The following is a 27705-nucleotide window of genomic DNA, read 5'->3' on the forward strand; positions in this document are numbered from 1 at the left end:
CTGCCTCTGAGATGGCCACAGACAAGCATATTACCAAAAATGAGCACACATATGCAAGGAAAGCAGCAGATATTTACATGCAAAAAGGTGTGTATTAAACCTATTTTTCTCATTCATATATAGATAGAAATAGAGATATATAAAGGCTCAAAGAAGTTTAATCTAGATAGAGGAGTAATGGCTGGGAGAATTAAACCAGACACAGGTAGTCTAGGTTACATAGCTATGAAGGTGCTTTACAATCACTCATACCAGAAAGGTCCAGAGTATTCTTCTTGAGGAGGGTTTATCGTTTGCCTGGGTTCGGGGTCTGTCTGTCTGTTCCTCTCAGGTTAAAACTTGCAGGTTCCATTCCAAGACAACATTGCAGCAGGATAATTAGCTCCTTAGTAGAGCTGGGTATGTTCTTTATTGTCAGCACCTGTGCCAAACCAAGGCAACGTCTGTAACTTGCTGAGGAGTAAGAGGCTGCCCCTGGCATTTCCATTTCATGCACTTTGCCACAAGCAACCTTGTCGAGGTGCTGCGGGTACAAGCTCAGATTTATCTGCACTAACACATCAGAAGTGTGCCACTATGACAAAAAGCTCTTCAGTGCTGGCTGCTCAGTGCAGTCTGATGAAGGTTGTGCCAATCTCTCCAGAAATCCTGTGTTTGAGTGAGTGAAGCTTTTCTTGAACAGAACACCTCCCTCTTCCCACTGCTGCTTGATGACAGTGCCAGCCCATACCTGACACTGCAGTGAGCACTAGTGTTTTTTTCCCTAGTAGGTCTGTGTTTTAACAACAGGTGTGTAACTGACTTGGTGTCTGTTCACTCCACTGCTGCTCCGACTGGCAACTGTACTCCCCACAGCAGCGCAGCTAGAGCCGCTCTGCGTACCAGTGACCAGCTAGAGCTCTAGAGCTGTTACAGCTACCAGTGCCCAAGGTGCTTGCTGGAAAAGCTCAATGCCACAGGAGGCACATGATCAAATCTGAAGAAGCTTTTGAAGTCAGGGTTCCACTGCAACTGGGTAACCATTTGTTGGATAAATTGCCTGCCCTAGTTGAAGCTAGAAAAGAGCTAAGCACACAATTTACTTTGAAAACACATCTAAGGCAAACATTTCTTCTTTTCTCATCATATCTTGATATACTGATTTGTAAAGACTTCTCTCACAGCCTTTGTTATAACAACTCATTAAAACTGTATTATGTAATACATTTGGACTTCTGGTGGTGCATCCTTGCAAGCGAGGCTGGTCTGCATGACACTGCTCAGGATAAGAAACAAATGTAATTTAAAAAGGACACCTGGAATAATCCTGGACACAGCTGAGGACAGCACACTGCTTTATTCAGAAACAGATTCACCCATGCATTTTTGGACACTCTCAGTTAAAAATAATTGAATTGCTAAACTAGAAACAATATCCTTTTACAACTCTCTGAGATTCCTTTTGCCTTTGTTTGTCCGTGGAAGCTATTTGAGCGTCCCAGACCTTTTAGCAAACATTACTTAAAGACCATAAGGAAAATTAGAAGATCGTCAATATTACAAAGGTTAAAATCATCCCCTGGACAATGGGAAGGTAACTGCAAACACTAATTTCCTTCAAAGTCCAGGTGATGCATCTTCAGAAATACTTTTGGTTCACATTTAGTAACAGCATTCAGATTGCTCTCTAGAAACAATTATTTTTACATCTCAGTTGAAAATATCTTGCAGGTAGGTTGACATCTGGTCAATCATTCATGAACAGACTTTTAGAAGGGAGAAAATGCAGCTAGAATACCTAATTTCATTGTTCTGATTGAAAAGTCATAATCAGTTTGTCCACATCTAATGAACAACTGAACATCTAACTTCTAGTTTCCCTGTAAAGAACCAGGGTTTAGGGTGGCTGCCCTCCGGATGCAGAGCACGACTTTACTGAGCTTCCCTATTCCTTATTCCTACTCAAAAGTCAGCCACCTCTTTGGATTTGCTAGGAGGATTTTGTCAATTTTGTCTTGGGATATGCCTCTGTTTAGCATTCTAGGAACTATATTTGTAAGGATATGTGAATATCCATGACCTCCATATTTCATCAGCCTGTTCTTGGTGTGCACATCGTGAGCCATCAGAATTCTGTCTTCATAGCCTTCATTGATCAGCAAATGAATCCTGCAGAGGCCAAAAGCAAACCCGTCAGCGAAAGGTCCTCACTGCAACAGCACAGAAAGGCAGCAGGCCTGGCATGTGAGACACTGCTGTACTGCAGGGCCACACTACAGCTGATGAGACTCACTTGCAGTTACTCAGGAGACACTCCTTCTATTTAACTGAAATCAAAACCTGCCTTTCATTGAATGAAAAGACTCCTCCTCCAAAACACACTGCCACACACCTCAGAGTGGAGCAGGAAAACTTCCCAGCTGGCACACAGCTGCCCTCCCAGTCCCATTAAATCCTCAGGGGCACTCGAGAGCATCCGCATCACCACACATGGGGCACAGGTTGTACCTATGTGAACAAGTAACAACTCCCTGCATGAGCCCTTTGGCAGCAGCATGGTTCTTGCTGCCGTCACAAAGCTGGTCCTGTCACATCCATTCATCCCTGGGCTTTGTGTGTGATGTGTCCTTGAAGAGGCCTGGTTCAGTTATATATGTCCCTGCCCACGGCATGGGGGTAGGAACAAGATGATCCTACTGGTCCCTTCCAACCCTGACTGATTCTATACAAATGCTTAATCTGAATGGCTTGGTTGGAAAGGACCTCCACAGCTCATTCAGTCCAACCCCTCTGCACTCAGCAGGGACATCCTCCACTAGAGCAGGTTGCCCACAGCCCTTCTGAGCCTCACCTGGAATAGTTCCAGCCATGGGGCCTCAACCACCTCCCAGGGCAACCTGTTGCAGCACTCTCACATCTTTAGTTAATTTAGTTAATTAGCAAACCAGGTTAATTAATGTTAATTAAAGAAGAAGATGAACAGGACAGGCATTGCACAGTGCTAGCATATGCCAGGAAATCAGAGGAGTGAAGGGGGCAGCCCAGTTAAACGGCCTTGGCAAACACTAAGTCAACCTGGAGAGAGTAGCAATGCTTTTGGTCACTCCCTTGCTGCAAGCCTGCTCCTACACGTCCTGCTGTTGCACATTTCCCTCTGCTCACCTCAATCCCTTGCTCAGCTCACTGTTCAGCGTTTATTCAGCGGGTGTCTAAACTGCTGCACTAATGACTGTTGAGTCTCCCACTAAGCTCCAGTTTAGTTTGGCAGCAGACAGCAGCATTACAGTGGCAGAGACAGATAGACCTGCCCTGAAAAGTGCTCATGAAGCCACCTAGTTCCATCGTCTGCCAGCGCTGTGCAAGGCCAATTCTTACTTTCCTGACCATGCTTTGATCAGAAGCAAAGCAGATGTTAGTGTTATAATACTCACACTTGAGAGCTGAAAGCCCTTACTGTCAGGAGATATGTGCAGCAGGATCAAATCCACATGGGCAGCAGGGAGAAGGCAAGATAGAACTTGGCAAAATGCTAGCTTCTTTAAAACAGCCACCACAAACAGTGCCACACAGAGCCCAACGCTCTGTACACTGCAGCACAACATCACAGGTAGCTTTGCCATCCTGAAATACAGGGAGAACGTAAGCTAAGGAGAGAGTGAGTGCAACGACACTGCAGGGACCAAGTTCTCTGCTGACCAGACATTTGAGAGTCATCTCTTCTCCTGTTTCCACTAATTCCATGGCTTGGGAAGACATATGGTCCTTCACAGGCTACACTCTTTGCTGCCTTTGCTCATTTCTGTAAGTTGAGTTCTTGCTTCTGACTCAAACTGCCCCTGAGAAAAGTTTGTTTTTTCACTTACGTTGGCAGAAGAGTGCTGCAAAAACGCCTAAGTGCACACCTGGGGCCCAGCTGTGTTTGTGCAGCTATGGCAAGTTTACATGCTGGACGGAGCAGACCTGATCATATCTTCTCCAATTTAGTTTTTTCATCACCATATTTAAAGCTCAATTTGCTTCTCACCTCTCTGGTGCCACCTGACAAAAGAAACAGCCCTGAAGAGATTGTCGCTGCTATCCTGTGCCCAGTGTGGATGTATTGAAACCCCAATGCAATCCAGTCAATAGCACTCCTGACTCTAAGGTGCACATTCACACCATGCAGTGGGAAGACAAACTTTTGGTAATCTCTTCCTAAGCACCCAGCTGGAAGGAATGCTCAGATGCAGAGACACTGGTGGCTGAGCAGAGATCGTGGATGGAATGAACACTCAGCCATGGCTCAACAAGAACTTGTTAGCCAAGGCATGGCCTGTGCCCCTGCAGATCTAGCATGTACCCATGCTAAATGTGAGAACTGTGCATTCAGTGTGACAGTTTAAAATACTGAGTGCAAAACTGAGTGCCCTGCTGAGAGAGAAAAAAGCAGCAGCAAGGGCTGCACAGTGAGTGGAATAGGAACCATGGCACCTTCTGCAGAGGAGAACAGGCTGAACACAGGAGAGGTGTTTTGAGGTTAACCTGACAATGAGGGGGAAGAGAAAGCTAGAAAGTTACTTCAGTAGTGATCAGGAATCATAAAATCCTCTGATTGAGAACAGAAGAACTGTTGGTAACTCTGGAAGGGAAAGACATGGGAAGGAACCCCTCTGCAGTCTGCCACTTCACTGCAGGTGAACACTGTGGATAAATAGCACAGGGGATAAAACACACAGAGAGTGACAGGGTGGAAGGAGTGAGATGTCCATCCCCAGCTGCTCCTACCTGCCCCAGTTTCTGCAAGGAAGGCAACTCTTCGGCCATACCTCATGTCAGCACAGAGCACCACTAGCTCTAAGCTGAGGCTGCATGTGCTGAGGAGAAGCAGGGCAGAAGTAACCTGCCAGCAGAGCTGGATTTTCACACTGTGAGGGTGAGGAGTGCTGAGGAGACAGGAATCTCATGTTTTCCAAGACAGAAAGGAGAGGTGATAAAGAGCTTGGAAGGGAAAAAAGAGAGAGGTACAGGACAACCAATGAGTTTTGCTGGGTTAGCACATTTGTGAGGAGGCTCACACAGTGCTCAGGTTTCTAACACTACAAACATAAACCCAGCATCTCCACCCTTCTCCTTTTCACAGTCTGTATAAATGCAGTAAACGATCAACTTCAACCAGGGAAGCATGGAACAGGGTGCAAAAAACATCTGGTTCTTCTGCTCAAGTAACCTTGTACAAAACTGATTCCACATCTCCCTTTGCAGACAGATCATAGATGCTGCTCCAATGTCAGAGGAGCAGGAAAAACAGAAGTCGCTCTCTTTGAATGAGAAAAGCCAACTCTGCAGAGCCAGCTGTGTGAAGCCACTCAAAGAAGCCCCTCAGCAGTCAGCGGCAGCTGCCTGGCTGCAGGCGCAGGGAAGCAGGTACCTGGCGATCCTCTCGTTGTCGCTCGGCATGTCGATGCTAGGGTGGAACTGGTAACGAAGAAACTCAGTACCAAATAGGTCATACTCTAAGTAGCAGCCAAGCTGGGCAAATTCCAGAAGTTTCTTTGTATCAAATATAGTCCTGCAGAACACAGGGAACACAAAGCCAGCGTTGTAACAGGAAGAAACAAAATAATCCTGTGGTAGGAGGATAGCTACTGCCCCACTTCAGCTTGCAGGCCACAAACCCAGCCACCTAAGGTTTAATTCACCCTTCCTTAAAACCAGGCCCCTGGCTGGCACATGCAGCTTACAGTGACACACAGCATTGACTCTGACATCCATCTGGGATTCATGCACTGACAAACCCCCGTGAAAGAATGAAAACAATGATGACAATCTTTGAACAGGAAGAGGAAAGTTCCTTACCTTGGGTATCACTAAGCCTCTCCACAGACAGCGTAGCAAGGAAGGACGTTTAAGGAGGAGGTTAATTCATAGTGACATTCAAAAGCAATACAATGGATTACTCACAGAGGCAGATTTACTCTTGCCAAAGAGTTACAGGAGACAGCTACACCCAGGTCTTGATTCATCCATCATGCAGCAGCAATACATGACTTAGTCTGCAGTCTCCATTTTGTGCAGGGATGTTTCTGGATTGCCATTAGAAGGGCAATAGATCACTGCTTGCACTGGAACCTGGCCAGAGCACTCAGCCAGAGCCTGGGTCCTGGGCTTTGCAGCAGCCATGAAAAGGGAAGAAGCAAAGCTGCTAGAGCCCATCGCTCATCTGGTAGCTGAAACATTGGCCCTCTGGAGTCTCTCATCCCCTCTGCAACGTTTTTGCTGGGAGTATGGGCTAGCCAAAGGGAAACAAACCCACTCACATCCCAGCATCTTTATAACCACACTTTTATCCCAGGGAAAAACAAGTTTGCACAAGAACAGCAGAGCTGACCAAAAGGGCAGGAGTTTCGCTCCTTCCTTTACTGCAGCTACTGATGTCACAGAGTAATTTTACCCCACACAACTGCATCACAGTCTGTTGCTATGGAGATGACTGATGGCACCATTTCAATATTGTGACTTAACAACGGGACAAAATAGGAGGAACAGATGGGCCGCGCGAGAGAAAACCCTTGCTCGCGCCAGCCTGCCACCGGCAGCAGCCTCAGGCTTGCCAACTGTAATTAATAAAAATGGTATTTTAAAATAAATGCTACACTTTGCAGAGATTGAACATTTACCACCAAATGAGTTTCCAAAGTGCAGAGCGAGAGAAGAGGTTGGGATGCGGCCCTGCTTATGGGCAGCCAGTAGCCAGCAGCACTGCATCTTGTGCAGGAGGACCTATTTCAGAATCACAGAACCATTCCTTTCCCAGAACAGTCTCAGTGTTGTGCCACCCCATCTGACAGCAGCAGAGCCCAGTGTCAGCAGGCCTGGGTCCCCCTGTACAACACAGAGACACAGCAGCAGCATCTGGCTCACACTGCCAGTCTCTGTGCTGGAATTAGGTGCCTGGGCAGCCCTGTGCTCGGGGAAAAGGAGATGGCACACAGAGAGGTATCCTGTAGTTTGGAGCTCGTCCATAAATCAGGGCAGGGACACTCACCATTCCCAATGGTTGCTGTGAGTCTTCTCAAGGGAATGAGTGTTGATCTCCAGCAAGATGCCTTTATACTCATAACCCCTAATAAACAGTCAAAGCCAAGACTCAATGCATTTTGCTTCCTAGCCCTTAGCTACACTTCAGCTTCACTGTGGACACTTGCAGGCCTCCGTTCTAAGGCACCACACTGCCCAGCATGGGAGCCAGCTTTTTGGTTTTCTCTCCTCATGGCAAATCCATCTGGACACGACCATTCTGTCCATGTCAAAAGCAGACATGAAATATGGAGCTATGTACAAATTCATCTCATATTTAAAGGACTGGGATGCTCCCACATGGATTCGTCTCACTGGAGGAGACTGAAAATGTTAAGTGCACATTGCAAAGCCAAACTTCACAGTAGTTTAGAGTCTGTTACAGCAAGTGCCAATGGAATGTGTGAAAGTAATGATAGCAGGAGGATAAGGAAATGTCACACTGCGCATCCAGCAGCTGGTCGTGAAGCTGCACCTCTGCCTTGCCTGACTTATGCTGCTTATTTTCCAGCAATAAATCACCGAATTCAACAATTTGCAAGTGTACAGAGGCAAAACCCCATAACTGAGGTTTATGGTGTATGACAATGTGTAAGTACTGACACCTGCAGCTTGCTCAGTTCTCTTCCACAAACAGATGTAAGTAATGCATTTTTCTTTAAAAAGGAGATAAAAACATAGCTAGAGATAGGACATACTGCAGGCAAACAGACAAGGGAGGGCTCTGCCACTCCCATGCAACCAAACACAAATGTCATGGCACTCAGTTCTGTGCTCTCACCATCCCCCGGTACCTCACTGAGCTGTGTGTGACCGTGCAGCACCTGGAGCTCCATATGGCAGCCCCTGGCGCCTGTGAGGTTAGATCTGGGGCATGGGGCTCCTGCCTGCATTATGCTCACACCGAGGGCAAGTAAGCCAGCTGCTGAGAATCATCTGACCACAAACAGGCCCAACTCATCAGTACTTGGACATTCTCCAGCTCACCATCGGCAACACAAAGTCACACAAAACTAGTCTGGAAGAGAGGCAAAAAGCTAGCTCTCTGGTCTTTGCTAAGATCTATCCAAACCCCAATTAATTCCAAACCCAAATTTACTTTCTTTTTAAGCAGTATATCTTGTATCTGGTACCAGCCCAAGACAGCAGGGCACCAGTGGCCAAGAAGGCCAACAGCATCCTGGGACGCATCAAGGAAACTGCAGTCAAGAGGTCTAGGGAGATTCTCTTCCTGTTCTGCTCTGCCCTGCTGAGACCACACCTGCAATACTGTGTCCATTTTGGGCTCCCCCATTCAAGAGAGACAGAGACCTGCTGGAGAGAGTCCAATAGCAAGCTTTGATGGTGATGAAGGGACTGGAATATCTCTGCTGAGGAAAGAAAGGCAGAGAGCCCTGGGGCTGGTTAGTCTGGAGAGGAGAAGGCTGAGAGGGGGCCTGAACAATGTCTATCAACATCTGAGGCTATCAGGGTGAAGGTGCCAAGCTCTGTTTGGTGGTGCCCAGTGATAGGACAAGGAACAATGGGTACAAGCTGGAGCCCAGGAGGTTCCACCACAACATGAAGAGACACTTCTTTGGCGTGAGGGTGCTGGAGCCCTGCACCAGGCTGCCCAGAGAGGCTGTGGAGTCTCCTCCTGTGGAGACCCCACCTTCAGCACTGCCTCTAATTCTGCGCCCCCCAGCACAAGAAGGACATGGAACTGCTGAAGGAGGCCTAGGGGAGGCCATGAAGATGATCAGAGAGCCGGAGAACCTCCCCTATAGGGACAGGCTGAGACAGTTGGGGTTGCTCAGCCCAGGGAGACCTGAGAGCAGACTTCCAGTACCTGAAAGGGGCTACAGGAGAGCTGGGAAGGGACTTTTGATAAGGGTTTGGAGTAATAGGATGAGGGACAGTGGACTGAAGCTTGGCGAGGGCAGAATGAAACTGGAGGAAGAAATTCTTTCCAGTGAGGATGGTGAGACACTAGAACATGTTGCCCAGGGATGTTGTGGAGGTGTCCAAGGCCAGGTTGGATGAGGCCTTGAGCAACCTGGGCTAGTGGGAGGTGTCCCTGCCCATGGCAGGGGTTTGGAACTGGATGATCTTTCAACTCAAACCAGTTTATGATTTTATGAAAGACCTGCCTTCTGCTCAGATCCAGAATCCAAACAAATCAGTGAGCTCTTCATTAGCTTCTATGAGATTTGTCAAGCCCCTTAAGAGCAGTGTCCCAGTATTCCAAGATGCTGGAAGCCTAGCAGCTTCCCACCCAATATGGTGAGAGCTGCTCAACGTTCAGTGCTTTGTAAGCACAGGGCTTGGTGAGGGATATGAATTAATGCAATTCCCACCTTTCAAAATTGCAGCTATGGGTATTCCTAATCCTGCTCCCAGACCTTCCAAGAGAGCATTTAAAATGCCAATATTTCTTTATGAAGGTGGATCCCAGAGCTGGTGCTGGCTCCGCCTAAGCAGTTATTTTTAAGTCAGTAACCTTGCAGAGAATCCTTATGTTGTGACCCCCGAGCACAGCAGAAAGCTGGCTGGCTGCGGGGCAATACTTCCAGAGGGACAGCAGCACAGTCTGCTTACCTGTCAAGGTGAGACATGACTGTCTTTGCAGCCTTGGCCCCAGCCTCCTGCAGCAGGCGGATGATCTGGAAGGGTGCCTCGCTGCTCCTGCCAGGATGGATGATCACAGGACACCCGAGCTGGGCCTGCGCCTGCGCCGCAGCCTGCAGCACCCTGCGCTCACTCTCGGTCAGAGGCCAGGAGCAGCCTATTTCTCCCACCACACCACACTTGATGCTGGTCCTGTCCGCTCCACTGAGGATCTCATCAACAATAATCCCCGTCAGCTGGAGAGCAGGGAAATGAGATTTTGAGTTATGAATGCTACTTGTGTTGGGCAGGACCAGATTTGGTTTACAGACTCTGTGCCAGTTACACTCCTGAGGTCTTCCTGAACTTGCTTTATTAACAGTTGGGCGTGTGAAACACTGCAGCTGGAAGCTGGTTTCTGTCACACCACGTTATGCTGGCCATTCACCAAGGCCAAAAGAAACACAGAAGCCAATCAGTGTAACAGTGCCTGCTCACACAGCTGCCCAGGGCTGCCAGGGAAGCTGCTCTGCAGATCATCTGAACACCGCCTTACACTGAGACTATTTACTGTTTATTGTGGAACCTGCGCCTAACGCTCCTCAACTGGCTCTAGAAGCAATTCAGTCTGATTTCCTGCAAAACAAAGGATTAGACAATAAAGAATTCATGCCATTCAGGTGCAGAAGGGGCAAACTCTGGCCAAGCCTGCTCATGGGAATGCTGTCGTAAAACCACAAGAGCTCTGCTCCCTTCAGGACTACAGGAAAAAGCTCAGCTGAGAAATTTACAGGGTCAACATTAGCTTGGGTTTAAAATACTTATTGGCAGCCATCAGAGTTTCCTAATAAAAGCAGTTTGTTAGAAAAGCTTCGTTTCTCTTTGCCAGAAGAGGCCCACGTGTCTCCCAGCACACATTCAGAAGCAAGAGTACCAAATGGCACTGATGACAACTTTCCAGTTCTTTGGCCCTAAATGGTAAGGAAATCATACTTTGGGAAGACTTAAGAGAGCAAAGGAAGAAGGAAGGTTTGCAAGCAAATCCAGGAGACCGAAAAAACCCTAAATCGATTTGCTAATAGGTCTGTAAATTATTTCTACTCCACACCTTGTTCACTCAACACATTGGTAAATCCTCAAGCCACACACAGAGGGCAGTGGAAGCTGTCCCAGCTTAGGGCAGGCTTCTGCCCAACACTGCAGGCTATGATGGCAGCCCTTCTGCTCCACATGTGACCAGTCTGCTTCTGCAGGCAACCAGGTGCAGGTTCAACTCCTCTTCTGAAGAACATCTCTCCAAATATTTGAATTGTCTTTGTCTGCTCAGTAAACATCAGCAGGTCAAATTCCAGAGAGACCTGAGAGCAGCCTTCCAGTACCTGAAAGGGGCTACAAGAGAGCTGGGGAAGGACTTTTGACAAGGGCTTGGAGTGATAGGATGTGGGACAATGGATTGAAGCTTGAGGAGGGCAGATAGAGACTAGGGGAGGAAGAAATTCTTTCCAGTGAGGGTGGTGAGACATCAGAACAGGTTACCCAGTGAGGTTGTGGATGCTCCCTTCTTGGAGGAGTCCAAGGCCAGTTTGCATGAGGCCTTGAGCAACCTGGGCTGGTGGGAGGTGGCCCTGCCCTTGGCAGGGGGCTGGAACGGGATGATCTTCAAGGTCTCCAGCAAACAGAGAAGGGAAACCTTTGTCCCAGAAAATCTATTTGGAACAAATTTCAAGCCATGGCAGCATATTTAGTGTGTAGCACTGTTCCATACAGCTTGGGCCAAATCAGGTTCAGGGCAGCTGGCAGCACTGCTCAAATTTGGGTATCACTGATTTCTAAAATGAATTTGCCTCATTTGTAAGCTGTGACCAATTTAAAACCATGTTCTTAGCTCTGTTCATCAGCATTCACAGCCTCCTGCCTTGGAGAGTTCCCTTCCCTCTTCTCCCCATCATCACATTTTCTTAATAAAAGATGAATGAATATTTATTATTATGGGAATATCTGGGGACCTCAGTCATGACTGTCTCGGGCATTGTACAAACAACCTGATGTAGACTCTGCCCCGGAAGGTCTCGACAAATGGTGGAGAAGAGAGCTGTAACACAGGGCCTGAGCAGAGCAAGGATTTACAACTCTGCTGCAAAGACTGCAATTATTTGTACTCTTTGTAAGAACAGTGGGTGAGCTCACTGGGAAGCCATTAGCCAGAAAAAGTGATGAGGAGGAAGAAGGGATCTAGTCCTTCCTCAAGAAATGCAAAAAGAAGAAGGTAATTGTAACAGATGTGCCCAGATGAAGTACTTTGTTTTCCTTTTACTGTTTGCATTGTAACAAATCCCTGAGAGAAGGAGCTTAAGAACTGGAAATGCTGACAGATAAGCCCAGCACATGCAAGTAATGCTGATCCAAATACACCACACAAGCAGTAATGCTGTTCCCAAGCTTTTCACAGTATCACAGTATCACCAAGGTTGGAAGAGACCTCACAGATCATCAAGTCCAACCCTTTACCACAGTGCCCAAGGCTAGACCATGGCACCAAGTGCCACATCCAACCTTGCCTTGAACTGCCCCAGGGACGACGACTCCACCACCTCCCCAGGCAGCCCATTCCAGTGCCTAATGACTCTCTCAGTGAAGAACTTTCTCCTCACCTCGAGCCGAAATTTCCCCTGGCGCAGCCTGAGGCTGTGTCCTCTTGTTCTGGAGCTGGCCACCTGAGAGAAGAGAGCAACCTCCTCCTGGCCACAACCGCCCCTCAGGTAGTTGTAGACAGCAATAAGGTCACCCCTGAGCCTCCTCTTCTCCAGGCTAAACAACCCCAGCTCCCTAAGCCTCTCCTCGTAGGGCTTGTGCTCAAGGCCTCTCACCAGCCTCGTCGCCCTTCTCTGGACACGCTCAAGCATCTCAGTGTCCTTCCTAAACTGGGGGGGCCCAGAACTGAACGCAGTACTCGAGGTGTGGTCTGACCAGTGCAGAGTACAGGGGCAGAATGACCTCCCTGCTCCTGCTGACCACACCACTCCTGATACAAGCCAGGATGCCACTGGCTCTCTTGGCCACCTGGGCACACTGCTGGCTCATGTTCAGGCGGGTATCAATCAGTACCCCCAGATCCCTCTCTGTCTGGCTGCTCTTCAGCCACTCCGACCCCAGCCTGTATCTCTGCATGGGGTTGTTGTGGCCAAAGTGCAGCACCCTGCACTTTGAGCTATTGAACCCCATCCCATTGGCCTCTGCCCATCTGTGCAGGCGGTCAAGGTCCCGCTGCAGAGCCCTTCTGCCCTCCAGCTCAGTCACATCTGCCCCCAGCTTAGTGTCATCTGCAAACTTGCTGATGACTGACTCGATGCCCTCATCCAGATCATCTATGAAGATGTTAAAGAGGATGGGGCCCAGCACTGATCCCTGAGGGACACCACTAGTGACTGGCCGCCAGCTGGATGTGGCACCATTCACCACCACTCTCTGGGTCCGGCCCTCCAGCCAGTTCCCAACCCAGCACAGAGTGTTACCATCCAAGCCGCGGGTTGACAGCTTAGCCAGCAGTTTGCTGTGGGGGACAGTGTCAAAGGCCTTGCTGAAGTCCAGATAGACCACATCCACAGGCCTCCCCACATCCACCAAGCGGGTCACCTGATCATAGAAGGAGATCAGGTTAGAAAGGCAGGATCTGCCCTTCCTAAACCCATGCTGGCTGGACCTGAGATCTTTGCCATCCCTCAGGTGCGCAGTTATTGGCCCCAAGAGAACCTGCTCCATCAGTTTCCCTGGCACTGAGGTCAGGCTGACGGGTCTGTAGTTCCCAGGTTCCTCCATCCGACCCTTTTTGTGGATGGGGACCACGTTGGCCATTTTCCAGTCTCCTGGAACCTCTCCGGTGAGCCAGGACTGCTGGAAAATGATGGAGAGTGGCTTGGCCAGCTCAGCTGCCAGCTCTCTCAGCACCCTGGGATGGATCCCATCTGGTCCCATGGACTTGTGGGTGTCCAGATGGCTCAGCAGGTCCTGAACTAATTCCTCATGAATTTCCAGGGGAACACACTGCTCCCCGACCCCATCCCCCAGTTTAAGAGGCCATTTGCATCCTCCTCCTCTCTCCTTACTGTTGAAAACTGAGGCAAAGAAGGCATTCAGGACCTCTGCCTTTGCTTCATCATCAGTTATAGTGTTCCCCTCCTGGTCCAGTAAGGAGTGGAGGGTCTTCTTGCCCTTCCTTTTAGCATTGATAAATTTATAAAAGTGTTTTTTGTTAAATTTCACGGAAGTGGCCAGCCTAAGTTCTAGCTGAGCCTTAGCCTCTCTAATTTTTCTCCTACATAGTCTGGCTACCTCCTTAAACACATCAGGAGAAGCCTTCCCCTCCTTCCAGAGGCGATACACCCTCTTTTTCTCCCCCACTTCCTTCAGGAGCTCTTTGCTCATCCAGGCTGGTCGCCTCCCCCTGCGGCTCATCTTTCGGCATGTGGGAACTGCCAGTTCCTGTGCCTTCAAGAGCTCCTGTTTAAAGTAAGTCCAACCATCCTGGACCCCTTTGTTCTCAAGAACTGCTGCCCAGGGGACATTGGAAATAAGTTCCTTGAGCAAATTGAAGTTTGCCCTCCTAAAGTCCAAGGTGTAGGTTTTGTTGAGGTGCCTCCCTACCTCCCTGTATATTGAAAACTCCACTAACTCGTGGTCGCTACACCCTAGGCAGCCTCCCACTATCACATCTCCTACCAGCCCTTCTCTGTTGGAGAGCAGCAGGTCAAGCTGAGCTTGACCCCTAGTAGGCTCGTTTAACAGTTGAGTCATGAAGCTGTCCTCCATGCACTCCAGAAATCTCCTGGACTGCCTCCTCTCTGCTGAATTAAGTTCCCAGCAGATATCTGGCAGGTTAAAGTCACCCACAAGGACAAGATCTGAAGATCTTGAGACAGCCTCCAACTGTTTGTAAAATATCTCATCTGTTCCCTCATCCTGGTTGGGTGGTCTGTAACAGACTCCAACCAGGATGTCAGATTTATTAGTCCTACCTCTGATTTTAATCCACAGGGTCTCTACCCCTTCATCCCTCACTTCTAGCTCAATGGCATGGAGTGACTCTCTAATATACAGGGCCACCCCTCCTCCTCTTCTCCCTTGCCTATCTCTCCTGAAAAGGTTATATCCCTCCAGTATAACAGCCCAGTCATGTCTGTCGTCCCACCAAGTTTCTGAAATGGCAACTACATCGTAGTCCCCCTGGTGGACCAGGACTTCCAATTCCTCCTGTTTGTTACCCAAGCTGCGTGCATTGGTGTAGATACACTTCAGCTGGGCTCTCGATTCAATTGTCCTTAGTTTCCTTCCATCTCTCTCCTTCTCAGAGAGAGTAATTTCCTCACCCACCCCCTTCAGACCTAGTTTAAAGCCCGCCTAATGAGCCCTGCCAACTCCAGTGCCAGGACTCTCCTGCCCTTCCTAGATAACTGCACCCCATCACAAGCCAGCAGGTCCGGCGCAGTAAAAGTTCCCCCATGATCAAAAAACCCAAAACGCCGCCGCTCACACCATCCCTTCAGCCATTTGTTGATATCATAGGTTCTGCTATTCCTCTCTGTGAACTCCCTTGCCACAGAGGGAACTGAGCAGAACACCACCTGTGCTCCCGCCCCATCTATCAATTTCCCCAGGGCTTTAAATTCCTTTTTAATTGCCCTGGTCCCCTTCTTTTCAATTTCATCGCTGCCAGCCTGTATTACCAACAAGGGGTAATAATCAGAGGGCTGGATTAGGTTTGGGAGTCTCCTGGTGATGTCCCTAACCCGGGCACCAGGAAGGGAGCAGACCTCCCTGTGAGACGGGTCGGGACGACAAATGGGTCCCTCTGTCCCCCTCAAGATGGAGTCCCCGACAACTACAACTCTTCTCTTTTTCTTGTTTTTTGTGGAGCTAGTCACCACAGTTGGTGGTGACTGCTCCACCCTAGGCAATGTCTCAGTGGGGTGATCCTCATCGCTCTCACCCTCTGTACCCTCTGCATGCAGCGCCTCATACTTGTTGCGCAAGGGCAGAGGAGGAGAAGGAGAGGGCCGGGGATGATTTCCCTTACTTCCCCTGACAGGGATCTGCACCCATCCCTCACTGTTTCCAGGGGCAGATTCCTTAGCAGGGGGGATCTGCAGAGCCTGCACCCACAGATCCAGCTCCCTTTCATTCTCCCTTATTGACCTGAGCCTGGACACTTCGTCCTTCAGCTCGGCCACTTCATCTTTCAGTTCCGCCACCAAGGTGAGAAGGAAGTTCACCTGCTCACACCTGGTGCAATCGTTCTCCCCCTCCCCTTCAGCAGCAAGCGAGAGGCTGTAGCACTCCCTGCATCCAGTGGCCTGGACTCCTGTGTTTTCCCAGGTCACATCAGTCTGTGTGCACACACTCATCCTGCCCTTTGTAGCACGAGTGACAGGCATAGTGCACAGAGATACTGACAGTCAGAAAGAGGGAAGAAAAAAAAAAAAAAAAAAAAAAAAAAAAAAAAAAAAAAAAAAAAATCTCCCAGCCGCGGGAAGGCTGGCTTTTCACTCTCTCGGCTCGGCAGCCAAAATGGCGGCCGGCGCGGCACGCGGCGGGATTTTAAATCTCCCGCGGCTGACGTCACCAGCCCCGTCACAGTCTCACGCTGTATCGCGAGACCACAGCCCAGCCGTCCCCTCTGCTTACCTTATCGTGTCTCAGAACCACGGAGAGCAGCAGAACGGAGCAGCAAGAACTTCTGGATTTCACCAATTTTCATGGAACATCTCTCTAACTTTGACTCATCCAAGGATAATTCATAGGAGATAGTTACTGAAGCAATGGTTATGGCTTACCTGCTCCACTGTCATGGCCTGTGTTTGAGGAGAGTGAGTGGAATCCACATAAAACCCAGCCCCAGCAATAATATGGACTCCAGTTTCTTCAGCAAGTTTCTTTAGTGTCTTCACATCCCGAGCAATTCCTGTGGTTGTGTTCTCCACAATTGTCCCTCCACCTGCTGCTTTAAAATGCAACAGCTCCTCCTTCACAGCAGCTGTTTCCTGATACAAAAGAAGGTTTTCTTTGTGGCTGTAGGGATTTTGCTTAATCCAAAACAAGTTCTTCATCTCAATGGGCCCATCAGACAGAGCCTCTTGGCCTGGAGAAGGTGGACAAAAACAGCTGCTGTAGTTCATAGTCAAGTGTTCATGGGTCAGCGTATAGCCAAGGCAATCTGGCTCCACGGGGCCCAAGACTGTCTGTACTTTTCCTCTCAGGGAGGGCATCCTTCTGCATCACCAGGGAAAAAGCATCAGAGTGGGGAAAAAAGGAAACAGAAACATTTCAGAACGAGCAAACCTTTCTCCACAAACTCTGACACCCCTCCTTTCTCTTGTGCCTGCTGCATGTGCTCCCTAGAACACTTTCAAACACTGGTGCCAGCAGCAGGCAAGAGGAACCCCAAAACACTTCTGCTCCCCAGCTGTGTGTGTGCGGCTGGGAACCAGTGCTAAGGGTAGGGTGTGGCCCCTAACCACCACCACACTGGGGCATTGGCCAAATATTTTGCCCGCTAAGATCAGACCTTAAGCTAGCAGTGTACATGGCTCAGGCTCCAAGAGTTCTTTTTCTCCATCTCTGGCTGAGTGAACCACTGTTGTTTCCCAGAACTCCAGAGGAGAGGTAGCTGACACAAACATGCAGCCTCCTGCCTGCAGCGGGCTCATGGTGACGGTACCTGCCCTGTGCAGCTGTGGCCCAACTCCCTGCAGCTTGGGATCAGCTGCAGCCCTCCCCGCTGGAACTGGGGGTGTCTTTCCCTCGTGGGGGGGAGCAGTCATTCTGGTTTCTGAGCCACACTAACATTAAACACATCTGACTGCCCAGCTCATGTTCGATCTTCCTCCTGCTAGCTGCAAAGGCTTGAGGATATAGACTTTTAATCCCTAGTCAACCAAAATCATCAGTTACGAAACAAAATACATGTTTAATCATGTCCAGAGGACAGGACTAACTAGAGCATGCATTATTGACTAAAGAGAGAGGTCTTTCCCATTTCTGTCTCCCTTTTAGGGGATAATATCATAAACATGGGTTTGTTACTGGTGAAGCCCTCAGAGGACATCTTCCTTTTAACTGCTCAAGTTAATCTACCAGGATGACAGAAAAACTGAAATGTGAAGGGCACTGAACTCTATATATCAAAGGGCACAAGAGCACCGAGGTCTCTGCGGGCATGCTTTCATCCGAGCAGCAGTTGCTGCCTGAGTACCAATGTCCCCAGCGAGGGGCAGCAGCTCCTCCCTGGCCCGGCCCGCGGCGGGGCATCTCCTGCAGCACCGACACCTCACCTCCACCGAGCAAAGGCTGCCTGCCCCGGTACGGGCAGGCTTCTTTTACCAGTCTCATTTCTAGACTAGTGAGTTGCCTTGCCTGCGAAGGCAGAGAGTGATTGCTCTCTCAGAACAGACTGCTGGCTGATTAACAGAATGATTTGTTTTTGCCTAAATAAATTAAGAAGTGCATGATTTCAGAAAATATTATTCTTGAGCAAATAATTACAAGCAAAACACCTGTCTTAGTCAGGAGCTGCTGCTGGTTGCAATTCACTTATGTTGTCCAACCCAGCCATTAACTCCATGCCCGTGAACAAAGCTGCTGCTCTACAGAGCAGCCCACTGTTCTGGAGGAAGTTCAATGAGCTGAGTAATTCTGGTTTGCAAAGCAGAGAGGTTCAGACGATGCTAGGGTAATTTGCTACATCATGTCTTTTCCTTTGTATTTTTTTGTTACATGAAATATCTCCACGCTGCTGTTGAGTGAACCCTTGACACCATGAAGAGGGGCAGCTACTCTGCACTGGAGCCATGCTCTCCTTGGCCCATGACCACTGGCAATTTTCAAATCCATTTCTCATGAAAGCAAAGGGACAGAAGTATTTTGCTAGTACGTACCAGCGCCGACTAAACTTGACAGAAACTGATTGCAGCCTGACTCCTTAACAAGCTTCCTCTTCAGTTTCTTAGTTATTTAAGAGTGGTTACCCAAAAAGGCCACTCAAACTGGGTGCGAATTTTTAGAATGGTTGAGGTTGGAAGGGACCTCAAAGCTCATCCAGGTCCAACTCCCTGTCACAGGCAGGGACACTTCCCACTAGAACAGGTCTCTCAGGGCCTCATCCAACTTGGTCCTGAACACCTCCAGGGAAGTGGTGTGATCTCTGATCACATTGTGTGATTCTGTGCTCCACAACCTCCCTCAACCTGTGCCAGTGTCTCACCACCCTCACTGCAAACAACTTCTGCCTAACAGCCACTTTCAATCTCCCTTCTGCCAGTTCTAACCCATTCCTCCTCATCCTGTCATGACAAGACCTTGTCAGTAGTCCCACTCCAGCCTTCCTGTAGCCCCCTTCAGATCCTGCAAGGCCACTCCAAGGTCTCCTGGAAGCCTTCTCCTCTCCAGGCTGCAGAGCCCCAACTCTTGTAGCCTGTCCTCATAACAGAGCTGCTCCAGCCCTCTGAGCATCTTTGTGGCCTCCTCTGGACTTGTTCTAACAGTTCCATGTCCTTCTTTTGCTCCCTTTCAGATCACTACTTTGCTCAAAAGTTGACTTTCAGCATTTATTCCCACTCATTCCTCTTCAGCTCAGTAAATTTAATTGCCCTCAATTAATCTGGCCTGTGCTTAGGCCTATGGGTGCCTGTGAGCTCTTCTTGCCTAAGTCTGCTGTCTTCTGACTTGTAACAGCAAGAAACATCTACAGTTGCCAGTTTCAGGATTCTCTTCTAGCAGACACCAATTTGTTGATTTTAGACTCCAAATTTGTTGATTTTAGACCAAATGGCTACTACTGAACCTTCTGCTTGAGGCTGAGGCAGCACCACAAAATTGGGGCCTGATGCAAACAGTATTTAAGGCAGGCTGCATTTTATCTGCATGACAGAGAGGATTACTACTGACATCTGTGCCTTCTTATTAGAACAGTGTTAGAAGCCCACCACTTTTCAGTAAAAAAATTAAGAAAAATTAGACAGCCTAAAACCTGTGACTGGAATTAATTTTAAGCCAGCAACAGAACAAGGGGACACAGTCTCAAGTTGTGTCAGGGCAGGTTCAGGATGGATGTTAGAAGGAAGGTCTTCCCAGAGAGAGTGATTGGCATTGGAATGGGCTGCCCAGGGAGGTGATGGAGTTCCCATCCCTGGAGGTGTTCAAGACTAGGTGAGGCACTTAGTGCCCTGGTCTAGTTGATTGGCTAGGGCGGGGTGCTAGGTTGGATTGGATGAGCTTGGAGCTCTCTTCCAACCTGGCTGATTTTATGATGACACAATATTCCAAATAAGATTCAGCTGGTGGAACTAGAATTTAATTAGTGTCTTTAAGAGTGGGTTTAGGTATAAAAGCTTTTAAATAGATGTGCTGGTTTGAGGCTAATTTTTACTGAAATTAAATCCTTAGCTGTGAGAAGAGAGAAAAAACCAACATGTGCCCTGTATCACCATTCTTCTGCTAAGAAATGCAACTAGTCAAAACACAGCTAAGACAGGCACTTCACACGCACTGCTCAGCTCCCACATCAGGCTGTGCCTTCTTTCTGGCGGTCTGGTCTCTGGCTGTAACCCACCCAACTCCTTTCTCCTCTACCCTCCTTGCCGTCTTGTTTTGACATCTCACCTCAGATCTCCAGGTTTATCACGTGAGATATACGTGTGTTGATCTGGTTATTTCTGAAGGGAGGGAAAGAGGGAGGGGGAAGGGGGTTTGGGTCAGGAGCCCTCCTGGGGACTTTGACTGTCTCTGGTATTGTGTTTCTGCGTTACATTTAATTTGTATGTAACTGTATTTATTTGTGCATATATGCTTCTGTCTTGTGATAAGCTGTAAATAGAGCTTCATTCCTTAATTTCCAGCTGTCTGAGTCTAGTCTGGGTGATTTTCTTAAGGGGGAGGGGGAAGCAGGTAACTGCCAAGCCACCACAATAGATTAAGGACTGCTGCTCAATTTAGGTGTGCATACCCACTAGGTATTGGTGTGGTGAGCATTTTTCCTAGAGGTGTTGTTAAGAGAAAAGTTACTTGCTGCTGAGGCGGTCATGGTACTGCACTCCTGGCTCTGGTCAAAGTTCTGCTGAGCTGAGCCAGTGTTTTGCCTGAATGCTGATGCCAAGGTTTGCATTTGCACGTTCCCCATCCCAAAGCTGCGTTTCAGCCCTTGTGCCACTTTAACAGCCTTGCACGGGGAAGTCCCCCTAGGTTTGGATTAGCTGCTTCTGCAGTAATCTCCTATTGCTGAGGCACTCTGATCTCCTAACACAGTTTCCACATGCGAACCCGCGTTTGTTTTGGCTGGGTAAGCACACTGTAATGGAATTAGCACAGACTCTCGCTGGGCTTGTATGGGGAGGACTTCACTGCCGTTACATTACAATGGGAGATTACAGCCCAGTTAGATAGATGCAGGCTGCTCTGACACCACTCACCAAAACAATGGCTCCGGAGGGATTGATGATACTCAGAGAAACAGCTGCCTTGAGGAACAAGGCCTTGCTCCCAGAGCACTGTGACTGGACCTCTCCTTCACAGCCAAGCAGGCCTAGGTAATACAACGCAGAATAAGAGAGCCACTTCAGGTGGAAAAGACCTTTAAGAACACCGCACCCAAACATTATCTAATTACCAAGTCTAGGGCTACATCATGTCCCTCAGCACCACATCTCTGCCTCTCTGAAACATCTTCAGGGACGGGGATCCAACGACCTCCCTGGGAAGCCTGTTTTAGTGTTTGAGAAGCCCTTCTGGTAAAAAGTTTCCTCTAAGATCCAACCTAAATGTCTTCTGGTGCACCTTGAGAACATTTCCTCGTGTCCTCCATTTGTTCCTATGGAGAAGAGACCAACCCCAACCTGGCTCCAACCTCCTTTCAGAGAGTTGTAGATGTCAACAAGGTGTCCTCTCAGCCTCCTCTTCTCCAGACTAAACACCTCCAGCTCCCTCAGCTGCTCCTCCCCAGCTCTGTTCTCCAGACCCTTCACCAGCTTTGTTGCCCTTCTCTGGACCTGCTCTTTCTTGTGGTGAGGCCCCAAAACTGAACCCAGTACTCAGGAGGTGACCTCACCAATGCTGAGTCCAGGGGCACCATCACTTCCATAGCAACCATAAGACAGTTTCACTATCTATTTAGAGAGGGAAGAAATGCTTTGAGCATTCAGTTCTACTGTGAGCAACCTCTACAGAGCACAGAAAAGCCCCAGGTTAGAAATACGTGCCAGGAGTGTAGTGCTAGCCCATGCTGTGTTGGCTCACCATTCCCCATCAGTACACACTTTGCCACTAGGGAGGAGGTCTGGCAGACAGAGAGCACATGCAGGCCATGTCAGGAAGAATTACAGACTTCTTTCTCCCTTCTTCCATGATTCTGCCAACTCTGTAGAAGTTACAGGGTGGAAGAAACTCCACACTTTCGGCACACTTCTTCCTCTTCCCCAGCAGGTAAGCAAGTTTTCTAACTTCTCTGACAGGTGCTAGATCTACTTCACTTTGGTTGGCTACGTTTTGAAGAAGCTAATAATTTCAGATGTGTGTAATTTCTCAACTGGGTAGAAACTGGCCAAGAGATCTGACAGCTAAAGAACCCCTGGGGGAAATAGCTTAAGAGCATCACCTATCCTTACCTTGCCACAATTTTTCCTGAAACACAGCATTCTGGAGACCCAGAACAGTGGGTTAAAGTTGTGGCCTTCAGTGACCTACCTCTGTTCCCCAGACCATGCAGACACATGCACTTCCTTAACAAGCCAAATGAACATTGTTCTTCAGTAGAGCAACTAAGAAGCTTTTATGCTATGTAAGTGAGAAGGGATACTGAAAGAAAGACTTTATATGAGTTACAGTATGTGCTAGGAAAAAAAGGAGAGCTTGAACCTTGTCTTATATAATCCTACAATGATAAAGAGAAGTCTCAGCAAAGCATGCACATACCTAGACCACAGTAGTTACACTGCTCAGAGGTTCCATGACCTAAAAGCAAAGTCACTTAAACTTTAAGAGAAATATAAGCACTACTACACATAAGTGAAAGGACAATCTGTTGATTCTCTGCCCAAAGAACCTCTGAGGGGGAGGCGCTGGGTAAATGAGAAGCAAAGCCTGTAGAAGTTCACCTGAAAGAGTGAGAATTCTCACTGTGGATTCCCTCCACTGCTCAACTGGTGGCAGACAGAAAGCCCTTCCAGCTTCACGTTGTTTGAGGCTCATATTCTTGCTCTACTTTGAGCCAGACCCCCAGGTTCCTCTCCTCAGGGCTGCTCTCCAGCCACTCACTGCCCAGCCTGGATTTGTACTTGGGATAGCCTTGACCCAGCTGCAGGACCTTGCACTTGGTCTTGTTGAACCTCATAAGGCTGGCTTGTGCCCACCTCTGCAGCCTGTCCAGGTCCCTCTGGATGGATCCCTGCCCTCCAGCCTGCAGCCACACAGCTTGGCGTTGTCCGCACAGACGCACAGGGATACGGCCCAGAGGCAGAGCCCAAGCCGCTCCGCAGGCTTTGGGGGTGTAATGTGGTTAAAGCCCAGCTGCAGCAAACAGAACAGTAAGACTTTTTTATCTTATTTCTGTAAATATAACAGGCTCAAAATCTAGACTTCTCCATGCAAAGGCACAGTGAAGTTTCTTTTCCTGAGAGAAAAGTGAGGCCATCATCCCCACAAGTGGTTTTTCATCAGCATCTCCTTTAGGAAGAACTTCAGGGGATTTTTCATTTGGGCATCTTCCAAAACTACTCCTGATAAAAGGTCATTTAATAATTCTCCTCTAGGGTCCAGCATTACATTAATTACATTTTATATGCACATATACATTTTTCAGGCCAAAAGATGAGCACTGAAGTCTTATTATGCTATATGCAAATGCAGGCCAAGTCCTGCATGTTGATACACAGATTTGTGTTCCTGAACCTAACAACTCAGTTTTGTTCTCAGGGGTACCAGGACACAAGCACATACTCTAATTTTTGCTAGGACAAGATACAGGGACAAGTCTGGCCTTTTTCTCAGTGCCTGTCCAGACTGCATTCCCTCTCAGTATCAGATCTGAAACAAGCCTACAGCTAAGTCTACCCTTACTGTTATTCTCATTGACTTTATTTGGTCTCTCTCTAATTAAGGTCACATTTTCACAGGAACTCAAACATGTCATTAAGCATGTTGGGTAGAGTGTTATCACTCACTTGGCAGCACCAGGGACCACAATCTTTGGATCTCTATATGCAGAAACAAAGAAAAAAAGAGGTGGTGGGAAAAGACATCACAGAACAGACATCATCCTTCTTCTCACCATACACATCTAAGCAATGGCAGAAGGATGTTCATTACAGCCTCTTGAGCAAGACTGGACATTCCTAGACAGAAATATCCAGATGAATGAAGCCCAAGGTCAGCTCTGTAGCAGAAGGTACCAGTCACTGACCCAGTGAGAACTGGGAAGCCATGCAGAGTGGGAAATTGCAGAATACAGCAACTGGGATAAACTTGGACCTTCAGAAAACCACTTTCTGTACTGAAGTGAGTGATGAGCATGCTCCACAAGCAGTTTCCCACTGCTGCAAATAATTGTATCCCAAAACAAAATCAATCTGAAGGCTCACTGGAAAAAAGATACCTTGAGAAAAGCCTCCACATGACTGTTCTGTGTAACTGTGTTGGGAAATGGAAGCCATATGCCCTCCTCAGGCTCCACCTCTGCTCTAACAAGGAATCAGCCCATAGAAGAAAAGTGAGTGTGAGACAAGGGAAAGCTTAAAGCTGCTGAGTGCAGCTTACAGAGTATCTTTAAACTTAGAGACTGCTTTTATGGAGGTGGTGCGCTTTGTCAGTGGTCAAAGTCAATGGCCTGTGCAGCACCTGTTGCTTTAAGTTCTTACCCTCAGATGGATACAGAAGTGGAACAGCCACAACAACAACACATGCAAGCTAACAGGACTGCCAGGTCTTCTGCCTGTCCTGGTTTCTTCTACTGCTGAATCCCCAGTCATCACAGGAATGGACACAGAACCCTGCCACTGCCCTCTCTTTTTCTATCACAGAATGTGGTACCAAAGAAGATACAAACCTTTTTTTTTCTATAAACTATTGATTATCTGGGGGTTTTGTTTGGTTTAAGTCCTTGTTACTCAGTCTAAAGGGAATAACAAAGAACCAAGTCCTGCAAAAATGTTTACAACCCATGAGAGGTCAAGCAGAAAGACCAGAACATTTCCACGACCACTTGAAAATAACCAATCTGCTAGAAGCAAATCACAGTGAAGAAAGAGTTAAATTGTTTTCATGTGGTGACTGTCCTTCAGTGAGACAAGACAAAGAGATCTGTGGGACAAAACAATTTTACACTTTCAGGTAAGAGGTGAGATCCTGCCAGAGCAGAGAGTATCTCAGCAGGTAACATACCACTGTTTTTTAGGTCCTCCCTCCTGCACAGCAGTTACTTCAGGAGAAAAAGCCCTGAGGGTTTGGCTTCATGCAAAACTAAGGATTCAGAACATCTCTGCTTCTGAGATTCAACTGAGAAATTGTGATTTACTTAAAAGTGTCATATAAGAGGTGATGGTGGTGGTGCTTTTTCTTATCCAAGTAGTTAATACCTCTGCAACACACTCCAACCTTTTCTCCTAGGATAAACCACCTTTCCTGGCTTACTACCTACGTGCCTATTACTGTCAGGCCACAGACAGTGGCTTAGAAAAATCTGAGAGAGGTTTTGTGACCAGGAGATGATGTGAAAGCAGAAAACCTACCCTATCAGTTTTGAGAACAAGATTACATCTCGTTGTAGAACTCAGGGGATGAGACACTCCCTTTCCCTTCCAGCACAGCTGATAATGCAGTGAATTGCAGATTCTCAGAAATACATTCAAAACCGCTCTGAATCTAACCAGAGATTTGAACCTTGGCTTTCCACAACCTAGACATATGTCTGATCCTCTCCCTACCAGACACGTGGCCAGTCTGATACAAGTAGAAGTCTCATTCTGCTGTTTTCATGAAACCTCATGATGCTACAGCTTCAGCTTACTGGAAAAAATGAACCTTCTTCAGTATTTTAAATTTAAATATTTCAGATCAAGTAAAGTAACAAATAAAATCCACAGAATGCTCAGAGAAATACTCTTCTAATAAACAGAACTTGTTGGTGCCATATGCTCCATTATATACTGATCTTCCCACGTGAGGAGCATGCTGATGGCTCCCTAACCACAGAGGGAAGCAGTGACACTTGCTCCAGCTCCACCAGGCATTAATTTAATAAGCTAGCACTGGTCGCCTCTATGAAATGTAATTAAGCATCCGAATGCCATCGTTGCCACCTTTGATTATAACTACAAAACCAAACCTGACGATGGTGGCAAGACACAAATATTCTGTCTGTTAAATTGTGAGACATGAGAGGCATCCATAATAATAAATGACACTTACAAAGTCTTCCATGCAGCATCCCAAAGCACCTGACAAAATGATGCAAAACTACCTCTTAGAAGCACAGCTTCACCCATCCTGAAACACAGCCCCCAGCAGAAAGAAGGCAGCAACCTTTGAACACTACACAACAGATTGTGACAGAGGACTTGAGTAATGCATCCAGGATAGAGCACAGGGGAATTCCTGACAAGCAAAACACAATTTTCCAGAAGCAAGTGACCTCGGGCTAAAAACGTTTCACTGAAGAGCTATCACAAGCCTCTAGCATGCTGAAGACACCATCCTTAACAAAAGACACAACTAACAAAACCCCCCAATTACTATACCAACAGGTTTCTTAGAGATCATATACACGCTCAAGGACTTGCTAAGCCAAAAGGTGCTTGTCTGAGCTCCTCGTCACCATGACTTGCACGCTTCAGCCTGGGAGCAGGCTCACCGCAAGACCAGACGGGCTGCAAACGCCCAGGGCCGCAGCTGGGCCGTGTCGGCGACAGCGCTGAAGCGCCCCTGGCAGGGAGGCCCTGCAGAACCAGCGGTGACCGGCAGCTGCCCGCGCTGGTGCCAGGACAGGGGGAAGCACAGCAGCTGCCTCCACTCTGCTGTGAAGAAGGGCAGCACACCGCAGGCCACAGAGGCACTGCAGGGAACGCATCCCAGCAGCACTCCCAGGCCAGCCTGCATGCAGCTCAGCCTTGCAAGCTTAAGCAACTCTGGAAGCATCTCGGAGAGGGCTGCGGGCGCTTCCAGATGGAGAGGCAGATGAAGGCAGGCTCGGAACGTCTCAGTTTTGGATTGAGGCATTTGTTCCTTCATGGAGCCACCCTCAGGGACTGACGGGAGAGGCATAGCAGAGAGCACACAGCTCCAATATTTAACTTGTGCCTGTACAAATACTAAATACCAGCACTAATAATAGCAGTGAGGCTTGCCTGAGCTCGGAGGTTACTCTGCTGGCAACCACCATCTGATCCCGTCCAACGCTGTTCCAGACAGGCAGAGGTGTTCACCACCCCATGCTCCGGACCCGCTGCGGCTCTCCCGGCGGGAGCCTTCCCTGCCCTAGAGCCGCTGCCGTAACCGCAGCCTCGTCCCGCTGCTGCTGCCCGCCTCACGCCAGCGGTGTCCTCCGCCGCAGGCCCCAGCCCTGCGCTCGCCGCCGCCAAGAGCCGCCCCGCGCAGACAGCCACCAGCGGCGCCGCTTCCCGCCGCGCCCGCGCAGGCCGTCCCGGGCCGAGGGCGGAAGGGGCGGGAGCAGCCCTGGCCCCGCAACTCTGGCCAAGTTTCCCGGCCCAGACGCTTGCCGGACGGAGGATGACCCCGGGCTGGGTCTGGGCCGCGGGAAGCCCTAAAGCGGCTCCGCGGGCTGAGATGTGCCCGGGGCCGACTCGGCCGCGGGCATCGCCTCTGCCGGCAGCACCGTAAGACGCGGCCTGCAGCTGGCCGCCCCGCCGCGGGGAGGGACTTCCTTGCGCGGCCCGGCCGCGGGCGGGGAGAGCTGCGTGAGCGGGTCGGGTGCGGGAGTGGGGGGCTGGGGGTCGGCCGCTTGGGGTCTGAAGAACTGGGGCAGCCCCGGCAGAGGCGGGAGGCTGCCCTAGAAGAGAACGCTGCCGGCGGCTCCCGGCCGGTGCCACGGCT

At 48.8% G+C, this 27705-nt stretch overlaps 1 protein-coding gene across 6 annotated transcripts; it reads right to left on the reverse strand.

Moving 5' to 3' along the window:
- Positions 1-1317: 1317 nt before the first annotated feature.
- On the reverse strand, positions 1318-27355 carry PTER (phosphotriesterase related). Of its 6 annotated transcripts, XM_064162317.1 has the most exons (7): positions 27000-27355; positions 16449-16884; positions 9613-9878; positions 7004-7081; positions 5387-5527; positions 3411-3600; positions 2031-2148 (listed from the first exon to the last, which is right to left on the reverse strand). In XM_064162317.1, exons 1-7 carry the CDS (start codon positions 27032-27034, stop codon positions 2128-2130), a joined length of 1167 nt encoding a protein of 388 aa, XP_064018387.1. In that variant the 5' UTR covers positions 27035-27355; the 3' UTR covers positions 2031-2127. The 6 variants fall into 6 exon arrangements, with proteins under 6 accessions (XP_064018386.1, XP_064018390.1, XP_064018388.1 ...); XM_064162316.1 differs by lacking the exon at positions 3411-3600 and having other exon boundaries at positions 1318-2148; positions 27000-27342; XM_064162320.1 differs by lacking the exon at positions 3411-3600 and having other exon boundaries at positions 1318-2148; positions 16449-16753; positions 27000-27340.
- Between the last annotated feature and the right edge of the window lie 350 nt (positions 27356-27705).

Source organism: Pogoniulus pusillus, chromosome 23, assembly GCF_015220805.1.
Source record: "Pogoniulus pusillus isolate bPogPus1 chromosome 23, bPogPus1.pri, whole genome shotgun sequence".
NCBI classification, from domain to species: domain Eukaryota; kingdom Metazoa; phylum Chordata; class Aves; order Piciformes; family Lybiidae; genus Pogoniulus; species Pogoniulus pusillus.

Excerpts from the sequence above, each read along its gene's own strand:
- PTER (XM_064162316.1), bottom strand. The coding sequence starts at position 27,034 with ATGGTGGTTGCCAGCAGAGTAACCTCCGAGCTCAG. Across the intron at positions 7,082-9,612 it reads GTCATGTCTCACCTTGACAG|GGGTTATGAGTATAAAGGCA; the intron begins GTAAGCAGACTG and ends ACTGTTTATTAG. Across the intron at positions 5,528-7,003 it reads CACAGCAACCATTGGGAATG|GACTATATTTGATACAAAGA; the intron begins GTGAGTGTCCCT and ends TGTGTTCTGCAG.